Here is a 12,183-nt window from a genome sequence, read left to right as displayed (position 1 = left end):
TGAGTCTGGACAGCCTCGCGCTGCCTATTCAAGATGCCTCCATATAGGATTCTTATATTTCTGAACTGATTTCGGGTGGTAACATCTGCTTAGCGCCAGCATCTCTTCGTTCGAAAGCTGTCACCAGTGCTCCTACATATAGTCGAGTCTATGAATTGAACGGGCATCTTACTACCTGTTTAAATACTGATAGGCCTAAGTGCATCATCGTTTTGTAATTGACAGGTAATATGCATATCAGCCCAGGTGACTGGGCCAGCGGATTTCCGGTCCAAGGCTAGCCTGGGTCTCCTTATTGCATAATCAACTGTGCCGCCAGCGTGCATTCCATGCTAGGCATCCGTCTAGGTATTGCACGACGAACGAAACAATACTGATATCTCGACACGTATACAACTTCTCATGGATTCAGCATTATATAGCGGCATGGCAAAGTCTAAAAAGATTCAGGCCTTTGGAATTAATCTAACGTAACCTCCCTAGCACTGCTTACTTGAACTTCACGACGCCCAGATCAAGCTAATTCATCATGAAACCAATTCTGGCATTGATGCTGTTCCCCATACCAGTGTTATCATTGGGGTGGCAAGTAAGGGCTTGGCAATGGAGAGAGAATGTCCAAGATTTCTTCGGCAACCCATACAAGAAGTCGCGCGTGCCCCAATTCATGCTCGACTCCAACCACCCTTGGATCTTAGAAAACCAAGCGAAACTCGAGAAACTACCAGACGCCGAATCATACCTGTGCTTCTCATCCCAAGGGCACACAATCGATGTAAACCGGGGAAAACCCGGTGGTGAAGGGAATGGACTTGCTATACCGCCTGATCTGTTTGACTATTTAGAGATCGACAATAGCAGATTCGGCATCAGCCGCCCTGGCTGGCCCAATGCTCTATTGCGAGCACAAGAAATCCAGCGCTGCCCAGCAGCGCTTTCACAAGCCAAGACGTTCAAGACGCGCATTTACGTGTACGAAAGCGAATATAGTGATTGGGATAAGCGGATTCTGGAGCCGCCGCAACCCCCACGAGAGCTCCTGGACTTATACGCTGACATACTAGGTAACACGAGCCTGGAAACATTGAAATGGGATATAGCACCGAAATATGCCCACTATTTCGGGGAGCGTTTTGTTGACCGTGGCCTCGCCGTTCCTACTGCTAAGACGTTAGAAGTCAGCCCGATGAATCACTTCCTTGTGCCCATGTGTTCCAATATCACTGAGCTAGTATATCAATGCAGAACATGGGAAAGGTATTTCATTCACGGTGGCGAGGATCCAGAACTTCTTCTCCTCCAGGCATCGATGTTTACTCCGAATCTAACACGACTTGTGATGGACGCCGAATGGGAATTTGATAATTCTAAAGTTCAAGGTAGTCAATTCCAAGCTAAACGATTGAGATGCAGTGGAGAGAATCACTGACTTACTTCAAAGCCTTGGTTTCGACCATCCCCGGCCTCAGGAGTTTAGGCTTACGGGGCGAGCTGCGTTCCCAGTATAGATACAGCAACTATGGTGACTCGAGTGGCTCTATGTTGAATGTTCGTGAGCCCTGTTTCTGTTGCAAAGGCGGCACTTACAGTCAGTAGGAAATTCTTCAGATTCTCGGCTCCCTACAGAATTTGACTCAGCTTGAACTGCCGGATGCGAGCGCATTAGACCTTGGCTGGGACGGTGGCCCTATGTGTGGCAACGCTTATTTTGGGCCTGGGGGTAGAGACTATGAACGTCTTGTGTACCGAGATGCATTGGAGGCTACAGAAAGAGCCGCAGCTATTGTAGTTAAGGTCTTACCTCGCCTGACCGACTTCAGTATTGGTAGTGACCAGGCTATTATTACACGCTATGAGAACGGGACACTGCGAGCAAGTTTCCCTTGGACTGGGCGACTCGACGAGTATATAATGGAGATCTTACCTGGAGGGCCTGACGGGCCTGACTGGTGAGTTTTCTATTGCTATTTTCTTAAGAAATGGCCTGTTCGCTTCTATGGTTGATACTATTAGTCTAGCCTCGTCCAGACTGATGCAACTCATTTCTCTCATATAGATGCGCTTTTTGTGCGCCCTCCTTGTATGGCGGGGTCTGAAGCAATCTTCTATATTATCTTGCCTTATCCTGAAACGGAACGTCTATTGTTTGATTTCAACACGCTATCGCCATATAGGTGTAGTTTTACATTCCATCATTGTCTTGTCTGATCTTAAACCTACATTAGATAGCTATGAAGCTTCCTGTTCCAAGACTAAGAGCCCACTTCTAGCAATATCTATACCCATATGTGCTTCATCTCGTTGGCAATCGCAATCGAAGCATCGTCGAATTGCCACGCGCCTATAGGTATGTACATATTGTAGGCTACATCACGTACGTACATACATACCCAAGTATACAAGGAGTGCCTATAATTCCTTTTGCCCACGTAGTACCTATACTCCCTCTTTACAGCCTGACACAAGCTAGACACAGAAAAGCACCAAGTCATTGAGTAAAGAGCTCATTGAAAAAGGAGATTTATAAAAATGACAGGATACGCCACAAACATGGGGGATAACAGCGAAGAAGAACAACCGCTATTTTCTTATTGATGTAATCACATCGAGAAACTACCTATCTACATGGTAGTAGCAAGACTGGTGGCGATACGCTACAGTGCCTAGGCGCAGTAGTTGCCCGCTAGGTAGCTCACCTGGGGCAGTGCTAGGGCTAGAAGGTACCTAAATTGCCGCTGGGTTGCTACATAGCGCGGGTGGTACCAACCTGTCGGGACTCGCAGCTATAGACACTCGACACCAAGGTAGGTAGGTACCGTACCTTGGCTTTCCCACTGTAATTCTGCCGCCACAACGCATGGATGGCGAGTGGCAATGTGTGGTAGCAAGGGTCCTGAAGGACGGGCAGAGACGGGACGGGGGGGTGATGTGCGGTAAGGTAAGGCCGTGTTAGGTGGCATGCAGTAGAAGGGACCGGGGGCCTGGCTGGCAGAGCTTTTCGCTACCTGATGTTTTGAATTACATGTGATCTTCACATCCCACGGTTAACATAATCATCGATAAAACGCCATGACACCGTAATATGCACCTAATTAGATTGATATAAGTGAAGTTATCTAGTTGGGCTTCTTACTAAGAGATACGATTTGTATGTACTATAAACAATAAGTCATCAGCGGACACGGCGAAGATCGAGCGGTAGGCAACCGGTATATATCATGAGGACAATGAGCAATCTGCTTCATTAGGTTCAATGTGCATGAGAAGACTAGATGTCTAGTGTGTGGTTTCTAGCAACTAGAAACAATAGCCTAGACTCTTGTCTCATGATCCAAAAAAAAAACCATGGAAACGATCGAATTTCCCTTGCCGTCGTGATTTGTCATGTCCATCTTCCATGTACTCGAGGAGGGTATTGGGGGGGGATGAAGAAAAAACTAAACAAGCCAAAGATTGGCCGACGACCAGATACATGCAGGCCCCTCTTCTTCCAATCTCTGCTGGGGGCCTCTCTCTAGTAACGCCAATACATGATGCGGAGGCTACATATTCCTCAATCTCCGAGTACTCAAGAAAACAGCAACCCGTATCCGAAACTGATGCCAAACCGTAATCATGAATAAAAACAAAATTGAGCCCGACCGACCGCCACCTTCCCTGCCTGTCTGAATGATATGATGAATGTTGAAGAACAATGATAATTTGGGAATGTGGAGTGGGGGGGACCCTAATATAGGGAATTAATGCACTCCGGGTATCAATGCAGGTATGAATGAATCCCTTGACGTAGTCATGTGCCATAAAACCAGAGCCGAGTGGAAAGAAACCAACGCCACAAATAAAATCATGGAACTACCTCTCCGAAACATGAAAGCCAATGGTATCAAATTGAGTGGCTGAACAAAATAAATAAATCGAGCGTATCGCTGAGGCCAATCCGGTGGCGACATGAAGAAAAGAAGAAAATATAACTGAAAAGGATGATCCATGAAAGTGCAATATTGGCACTGGTGCCAATGGCATTTGAGGGAGGGGGTTGAAAGAAAGAAGAAGCTCGTCAGCGACAAGTATCGCTTGAGTGTTGGACGTAAAGAGTTATGAATAATGTCCAATGGTATCGTCGCGCATGTCATCCAACCCTCTACAGGTATTTGGCGACCCATGACTTGTCCAGCCAGCCAATTCTCTCGAAAGCAGTCCAGAGCTTCGAAGCCTTGTTGACATCAATCTTGCATGCTTGCTGTGCATCCGTCTTACGAAACTCTTTGCCGACGCGGAGACACTCCAATCGTCGGACAAAGATTCGTCTCTTGCTCGTTAGATAGACGGCACCGGTCAATCGTAAACTTGAGGCCACATTGATTTCTTCTGGATGAAGAAGATGGCGATGAGGATCGTTGCTGAGATCAGTGGTGCCCGTCTTCCATTCCATCTTTAGGCTGTTCATCCCAATAGGAGCGTTGAAGTCCAGTGGCGGACAATAGTCCGGAACGGAATCAAAGTCGTCATCTGCCCGAGTCTGCGTGGTACCGCGACGAGGTGACGGGTCCGGGGTGGAACTGGGCGCCCGCGTGTGCTTGGTCAACCCAGCAGGACCGGCTGCCGTGGTCATAGCAATTACAGGGCCAGGTCCAGCGCGGATGGGGCGAGGCTTGGTAGGCGTCGGGTTGGCCACAGCAGGCTTGACCACTTTGGGTACTCTCACAGGCTTCGCGCGCTGGGCCTCTTTGCGGATAGGTTGCATCTTAGCTGCCGGTAAGATGGTAGGCAGCCTGAATTGTCTGTTTCGCGCCTGAGCCTTCCGATCAGCTAAGAGGAGGGCGCGCTCTCTCTGTAGCCATGATTTCGGGTTTTCCGAATACTTCTTCATAACCTGCGATCTAAAGTACAGGACTAACTCATAATCATCCTGTGCAGGCGGGGTCGCATTTTGAAAAAGTTCGGCGGGTCGATTCAAGACATGGCGATTGACAAGCTGTCTGGGGTCCGACTCCTCTCGTGCGAAAAGAGGTTGTTGGGGAGTGGAATGTGTGATATCGTGTGTCGGAAATAGAATAGGGTCTTTCGCCGATGTCACGACGTGTATGATACTGTCATCGGATTTGATAGCCGGCGAAATGGGTGGGGATAACGGACCCTGGGGTTGTCGCTTATCGGACATGATGGCGTCGATCGACTTGGTCGCATTTATGGCGTTCTTCGCAGCGCTGCTGCTGCTTTGCGCGAAGGACTCTAATTTGGGGGCTTCGGGCGGCGACATCAAGCTGCTGATGTCGAAAGACTTTCTGGGCTCTGAGAGCTCGGCAGACGTCGGCGCCATGATTGAAGGCTGATTCTGATTGATGCAGGGTGATGGTCTGAGTGAAAAGGCGAAAGGTGTGTGAGATGGGTTGAAGTTGGTCGTCGGCCTTGGTGAACCGGAAGCCATGGAAAGTTGACCCAGGCAGCAGGTGATGCGTTGGTTTGTAAGCCACGGTAGGTTGCGCGCGAAGAGCCTGCGAGGTGGCGAAAGTTGGGTGACGCACACGAGGACGAGACCCGGTGTGACTCAATTGCTTAGAGCAAGAAGGAATACTAAAGCGGTAATGAAGCTGGACGCAATTGGCAACGCATGCGACCGAGCAAAGATGGAAGTGGGTGAACTGGAATAGTAGGATGATGGATTGACACCGGCTAGGTCTAATTGACAGAGAGCCAAAGAGATGGGGACCTTATATGTATGATTGTATAGTAAATGTGACGGGTTGTATGGGGGGGGGATTGATGTGTGTGTTGTTGATTGATTGGTGTGGCTCCCCTTGTTGGTTGTTGGTTTCGTGGAGCTGAGGGATGATGGACGAATGCGTCCAACTATGACCTATGGGCGGCTAGAAGAAGAGCAACTATGAACAGAACGCAGGAGGAGAGGGGTGGCTGTGTGTCGATTGATATAGTAATCAACGAAGGCAACACACGCAACACACTGGAAAGTGGTAGAACAATTGGGTTTCGGAGATAAAGTCAACTACGTTTAGAAAGCAACAGACGCGAGAGACGCAATGGATGGACGGGGGATTGGGTTCAGGATTGGGTTTGGAATTGAGTTTGGTCGCCGAGGCTATGTAGGCCGTGTTAGATGCGGGACGGTAGTGAACTGTCTTGCGTTTCTTGTGTTTCTTGTGTTTCGCTCTGTGTACCTGCTTGATGCAAGGTGGTCTGGGAAGGCGAATCAGTTAACGATGGGGGCCTGGTTGACTACAGGATAACTTGGTATTGTTGGGTCATGCGAGCGTGATCAGATAGCACCTGACGGCCGTGGATGGCGAGAGGAATGCGTAACACAAATTGCTGGCTAGGCACACAACAGGTATCGAAGAGGGACCAGTTAGTTGATCAATACATAAAGTACCACCAGCCGCTCCGCCTGTTACAAGTTGTCAGGATTAATTATAATTATAAAGTATAAAGTATAACTGGTATATATATAGGTACTTGCAGGAGGAAATAAGTGCCAATGCTGAGGCGAATCCGTTCCCGTCTTAGTAGGTAGCTACAGTAGGTAGCCAAGTGACGTGAAGTGAAAGAATGTCGGCTTGCCTGGATCTGCCTGGATAAAATATATAGTCTAGGTAGGAGGCAGTTGAGCACTCGGTGTCGGGCGAACACAGCATACAATGGTGGCGAATGGACGTAATGGATGCTTCTCGGCCGTTCACTGGTCGATAATAATCAATTGCTGAGCGGACGAGACACCTAAAGTCCGAATCTGAGAAACCGGCATCTATACTTCACGGTGGGCTCGGTAGGTTCGGCAGGCTGCTGTGAGGATTCGATGTACTGGTGTGTGTGCAAGTGACTCAACCCGGGCTTAACTTCGAGGCAGCGTCACCACGTGCAGTAGGCGGCAAACAAGAAGGAATCAATCTACGACAGAGGAGAGCCGGGGCTTGACCGTGGTTTGCAAGCTCGACGCTGGACTGCGAGATGGGTGTGGGATGTGAAGGGGAGAGAGAGAGTGGGAAATGGAGAAGAGAGAAATGTAGTTGCGCGCGCACATGGGCGTAAAAGCGATTGATTCAAAAAAGAGAAGGGAGAAGAACCAAGCCCGTATCAATAGCCAGATGACCGCGATGTAGGATGTAGGTACCTAATGTATGAGATTGTGGTGTAGGAATGGTTGATTGGAGACTTGAGACCGGAGGCAGCATTCAACCGCAACGGTGACAATAGACAAGGCACCACACATCCATCACGCTCCCAGCCCAGCCCAAACAACGACGACTACCAAGTACGACTACCAAGTACGAACCCTACCTCCCTGGTACAGTAGTACCTAAAGTATACTATACTACTATGTAGATTCATGATGCTACACAACCTGGTGTTGTTGCATACATATGAACCTTATACGGCTATGCCCGTACGGACCTACTGAACAACCTTAAATATCATCATGTTGGAGTCTCCCCCCACCCCCAGAGACAGACGGCTGGTTTGGTGCCTACGTCGTTGAAGGGCTTCGAGATATATCTGTGTAAGTGCGGGCGGTGCGGACGGCGAGCACAGGCGTACAGAGGAGCCCATGTTGGATGGATGCTCTGAGCGGGTGAGACACAGGCCGGTACGCAGTAGAGGTAGGCCAACGTGGATATCTCCTGATGGTGGTACTGTAGGTCTCTCTGTATGAGATATGGTCTCTGTAGCTGTGTGCTGGTGGTGATTTTACATGTGCATGTACCGGTAGATACCGTAGTTGTTGTGGTCTTTGGTGTGCGGAGATGTACATAAGTAGGTAGGTAGGTACTTCCAAGTTGGTGAGCGTAAACATGCAGCTGTCGAGTCACACTCCCCTCCCTCCCTCCCTCCCTTCCCCTCCTCCCCTCTCTCTCCTCTCCCCGCCCCTCCATCCACCCATCCATCATCACGGCCTTGTGGACTGTCGGTTCAGTCATCAGTCATCAGTCATCAGGTAGCGCAGGGCAGACGCGGTGTGGGGCATGGGGCGCAGGGAGGACCAGGGAGGACAAGGGAGACAAGGAAGCCATTGTTGTATCGTTGTCCTATTTTGGCACCGAGGGGCAAGGAGCGAGCCATTCGCCAATGTATCCTGTGTACCGCCAGCCAAAGAGTACTTTGGTGTTGCACGAGTGACTCCTGCTTGACACTGCTACTATAAGACGGCCGTTGAAAGCTACCTAGCATACCTATACGTTATAGGTTATAGGTAGGTAGCCAACCAGAACGCCCAATCAATACCTTTATAGTAGGTACCTACCTCAGCACCTTTCTAAGGTATGTACGGCGGGTTAAACCCCAAGAGTTCTAGCTAGGAGGTACCTAACCAAGCCACATGCGTCGGATTTTCCGTAACACCACCACAGACATCCTCTCTTCACACCATCTCTCTCCCTGCTTGGGCTGGACATGTATCCTGCGGCTATTCTCCGTGCTTCTCAATTCAATGAGCGAGCGAGCAAGCATTTAGTATAAGTCAAAGCGCAATGGCATCGCTGTTCGTTCGAAGACTATCTAGCTACGGCACCTACTAAACTCCCAGCAAATCTAGCACCGAGCCGGCCAATCGCAGCAGTCCAAGTATCACGGAGTCTGAGTATGGATTTGCGTGTCTCGACGCTGGGTGCGCCCGGTTTGCTTGCGACAACACGATAGCAGCCAGAAAACTGCCCAATTCGTCGATGCCTCTCCAATTTGCAGCTTCTGACTCGCCAATGCGCTGGAGCCTCCCTTGCCGTCCGCAGCCCGCAGCCCGCAGCCCGCCTGCACAGTGCCGGAGCCTGCAGGAAAGGATCATCTCTGTCGATTGCAGACGTCGCTCGCGTTCCATGTTTGACGCCCAACAACGAACGGGGCATGTGTCACGGCTTAGTCCTGTGCAAGCTAAGGCGGGACAAGAACAATGTCAAGCATCTGTGATACCCTAAACCAGTGGAACGCCGTCTCCATAGGCCAATGGGAGAAGTACTCTCCTATTAGCCCATGGAGTAAGTGCTGTACTACTGGCGGTAGGCATATACCCAGTGTACTTACATATCAGTCGAGGCGGCGGGGCAGGTTACTGAGCAGATGTTCCATGCCTCGACGGATACATTGGGTACCAACATCTCGAATAGAACTTGATTCAATAGCATTATCCGATCTTTCTTCCTTTTGCCTGGCCAGCTCCAACCAGCAAACATGCCATGCCATGCCAGCCCATACCATGCTCTCTCTAGGTGGTACCTGCTGTGTCATGGCCGCATTCGGACGGTATCGACATGCGGGCTAGAACGCTCGCACCATGTTCTGCCCCTCACGTAAACCGGATTATATATCAAGAGAAGTCAATATTACAATTTGCCATGTTAATTGGTCTATCCCACTCTTCCTGTGTTGATTGATTCGGCTGGATAGGGCTTATACAAGTACCTACCTACCTACCTACATATGTACGCTGTCAAATGGCGTGCATGTGTAAATATGCATAAGGGGGGGTGCCTGGCCACCGGCTATTGGCGGACACACATTGGATTCTACTAAGAATGAGGCGTACTAGAGGATCAAAGCGAGCTGGCTACGGCGGCTCTGGCATAGGTACTTACAGTAGCTCCTGAAAGCAAAGTTGCCTAAAAACAACGAGTAAGAAGCTGAAATAATATTACACTTACACATGCATGTAATTACTAGGCCGACTGATATATGACACTGGCGGCGAGTAACGTGATCAGCCGGGCGCGGGCTTGGGCTCGGACCCCAGTAGGTTTGTGAGCTGGTAGCCAGACGATAAGATAAAATCCAATGGTATTTGCGACGCAAGTCGGAGACGAAGATTGCGCGTCGTGACAGCAGGGTGTTGGTTTGTTTGTATACAACAGCGAAGCAAGGCACAAGCACATACACGAATGAAGTGGCAGGATCTGGGCTGCGCAGAGCGAGCCGTGCCACCAAGCAGGAATCAGCAGGGCAATCTATTATGTGGTACCCATTGTTTCGAGTCCCTCTCTCGCTCCAGTTCATCGCCGTGGTGCTGTGTTACGTCTGCCTGCACAGCGCGCGGCACGATGCTATTGCCTGCGTGCTGTACGACTGGACGTTGATGTTGATGATTGCCTGTGTTATACGTACACTTGTTGGTAGACAGAATCGGACTCAGTAGACGGATGGACTTGGACCAGACTGGCCGGTGGCGATGCTGGCCTCGTCATCTCATGGTAGCCTACCCCCGTATTCTGCAGTGGTTTCTTTTATAATTCTTCGTGTCTCTCCATTTCCCCGCGTTGTATAGTCGCTACCTGAACTCTGACCCGACGGATAGGGCGGGAACGGGAACACGGTGGGTTCATACTGCACCGACGACAGGATCTCTCGATCAATACACTACCTATGCGTACTCAATGCCCAGCCCCGCCCAGCTCTCTTGACACAATGCCATAGTACAGTTTGTGCATTTTGGCAAGGAAATGCCTGCCTGCCCCCTATTTACAAACACGCAGAACAGCTGCATGAAAGTGTATGATACGGCAAGACACAGAGTAGACTAGACCATACAGGACTGGACGGGACTTTCGGAGTTCGGAGAGATGCAAATGGCAGCATAGAATTGGCCAATGGGAGGCGGGAATTGGGCCGATGCCCAGAGCTGGCGATGGAGGAGATGTGTGAGGTTGGATCCAATGCCGGCATGTCCTTTGTTGTTTACGTCGAGGAGGTTATCGCAGCAGCCAGTCGTTTTCCTGGGCTGTGAGTCATTCTGAGATGGCAAAGAAGCGCACGGAATCTTGGAATTGAAACGGGCACCTGAGGCGACAATGAAACAAACGAATAAAGTGGCCGACGATTAAAATCGATCCACGCTACACTCGTCGTGGTGAAGCGCAATTGGGCAATTTTCCCATTTCTGGATTCCTCGCAGCACTCATTGGTTGTCATGGCCTGTAGCCTGTCCAAGGACCAACCGCTACTGCCCCTTGCGACTTAGCCCATGGCCCTGCTGCTGGCCCTGCTGCTGGTGCTGTCCTTGGGGGCCAGATGGGCGCTCGGGACCTTGTGGTTCTAGGTACCTATTTAGTATCTAGGCATCTGCTCGGCAGGTAGCTTGGGCAGCGCCGAGAGATCCAGGACACTGCTAGAGGGTGCTAGAAACACCACTGGGAAAAGCGCTGCTGGATACGCCGTACTGCCTGAATCCTGCCTGGGGGCGGTAGGTACAGTACCTAGTAGGTAGGTCCCTACTGACTGCAGGGGTAGCACTGTCAAACTTAAGTAGGGACTGGCCCTTGGCATGTATCTATGCACTCCACGATGTAGCGATACCAGGATCTTTCCAAGAGATACAAGATCTTATGGGTATGAAGCTACCGCGCGTCATGTGTCAACTGCGAAGTCACTGGCCGCCTTAGCTGTAGCGTATGTAGGTATTAGGTGTGCCAATAATAGTACCTAGTGGTGCAGATGGTACCTACATACCTAATGTAGGCAGGTAAGGTGTTGCAACTGGTCGTGGCTGTCGATATTGATAAGCAAGCCCATGGAGATAAGATTTGGGATTACTCTTCTTCCTCGGAGGCACATGCAATCATCAGTAATGATACACCTAAGTCAGCTTGATCCAATATCCAATTCAGGTCCATTTGATTCCATTCGATGAATTGATTTCTCAATTGCGTAGATTTCGACATACCAGTACGTTGTATAGACGTCAGCAAGGGCTTCAATGGCCCTCTCTCCCCTCCATATCGAAGAGCAAACAAACTACAGTAGGTAGGTAAAGATCGGAAGATACGGGTATATCATCATTTCTGTCAGACGTCTGCCATTAGCGCTCACCGATTGCACCACCTACGCATGTTTTGCTAGTGGCAGTGTACTACGTAGGTATCTACTGCTAGTGACCAAGACTGTAGCATGTAGATGGAGAGAAGAATGTCAACATAGCCGGCAACTACACTACCCTCCCAATCATGGCCACGATAAGGTATCACCGAGAACACATCGACGGCCCGTCGCCAATGACCCAGCGTCTAATTGTACGAAGAAAGCCCCCTGGTTCTACCTACTTCTATCGCAACCGGTCTCTCAGCTGCCTATTACCCGCAGGAGTTCCACACACTTTGTCTCGGAGAGGGCTAATACTACTGGAAAACAGAACCACGAGAGTCGCTCCTTTAGTCTTGCAGTTGGGTCAAGGCCAAGGTCAATGTCGGTAGC

The 12,183-nt window shown here is 50.0% G+C and overlaps 3 protein-coding genes across 3 annotated transcripts; 1 reads left to right on the top strand and 2 right to left on the bottom strand.

Moving 5' to 3' along the window:
• Nucleotides 1–374: 374 nt before the first annotated feature.
• Nucleotides 375–2,752, top strand: F5B22DRAFT_457479 (uncharacterized protein). Its single transcript, XM_047972032.1, has 5 exons — nt 375–1,379; nt 1,442–1,548; nt 1,597–1,949; nt 2,057–2,347; nt 2,471–2,752. Coding segments are annotated over exons 1-4 (1,311 nt in total). The 5' UTR covers nt 375–529; the 3' UTR covers nt 2,058–2,347; nt 2,471–2,752.
• Nucleotides 2,753–4,141: 1,389 nt separating this feature from the next.
• On the bottom strand, nt 4,142–5,320 carry F5B22DRAFT_634016 (SWIRM domain-containing protein; the record flags this gene model as incomplete). The annotated part of the gene is made up of 1 exon (XM_047976920.1): nt 4,142–5,320. The coding sequence occupies one exon, from the start codon at nt 5,318–5,320 to the stop codon at nt 4,142–4,144; it is 1,179 nt and encodes a 392-aa protein (XP_047834081.1).
• Nucleotides 5,321–11,025: 5,705 nt separating this feature from the next.
• On the bottom strand, nt 11,026–11,543 carry F5B22DRAFT_592683 (uncharacterized protein). The gene is made up of 2 exons (XM_047973948.1): nt 11,439–11,543; nt 11,026–11,330 (listed from the first exon to the last, which is right to left on the bottom strand). The coding sequence occupies exon 2, from the start codon at nt 11,257–11,259 to the stop codon at nt 11,041–11,043; it is 219 nt and encodes a 72-aa protein (XP_047834080.1). The 5' UTR covers nt 11,260–11,330; nt 11,439–11,543; the 3' UTR covers nt 11,026–11,040.
• Nucleotides 11,544–12,183: the final 640 nt, after the last annotated feature.

The sequence above is a fragment of the Xylaria bambusicola genome (assembly GCF_022495145.1).
Source record: "Xylaria bambusicola strain CBS 139988 unplaced genomic scaffold F5B22scaffold_6, whole genome shotgun sequence".
Taxonomy (NCBI): domain Eukaryota; kingdom Fungi; phylum Ascomycota; class Sordariomycetes; order Xylariales; family Xylariaceae; genus Xylaria; species Xylaria bambusicola.
The sequence above is the reverse complement of the archived record's forward strand: the minus strand, read 5'-3'. Positions and strand labels throughout refer to the sequence as shown.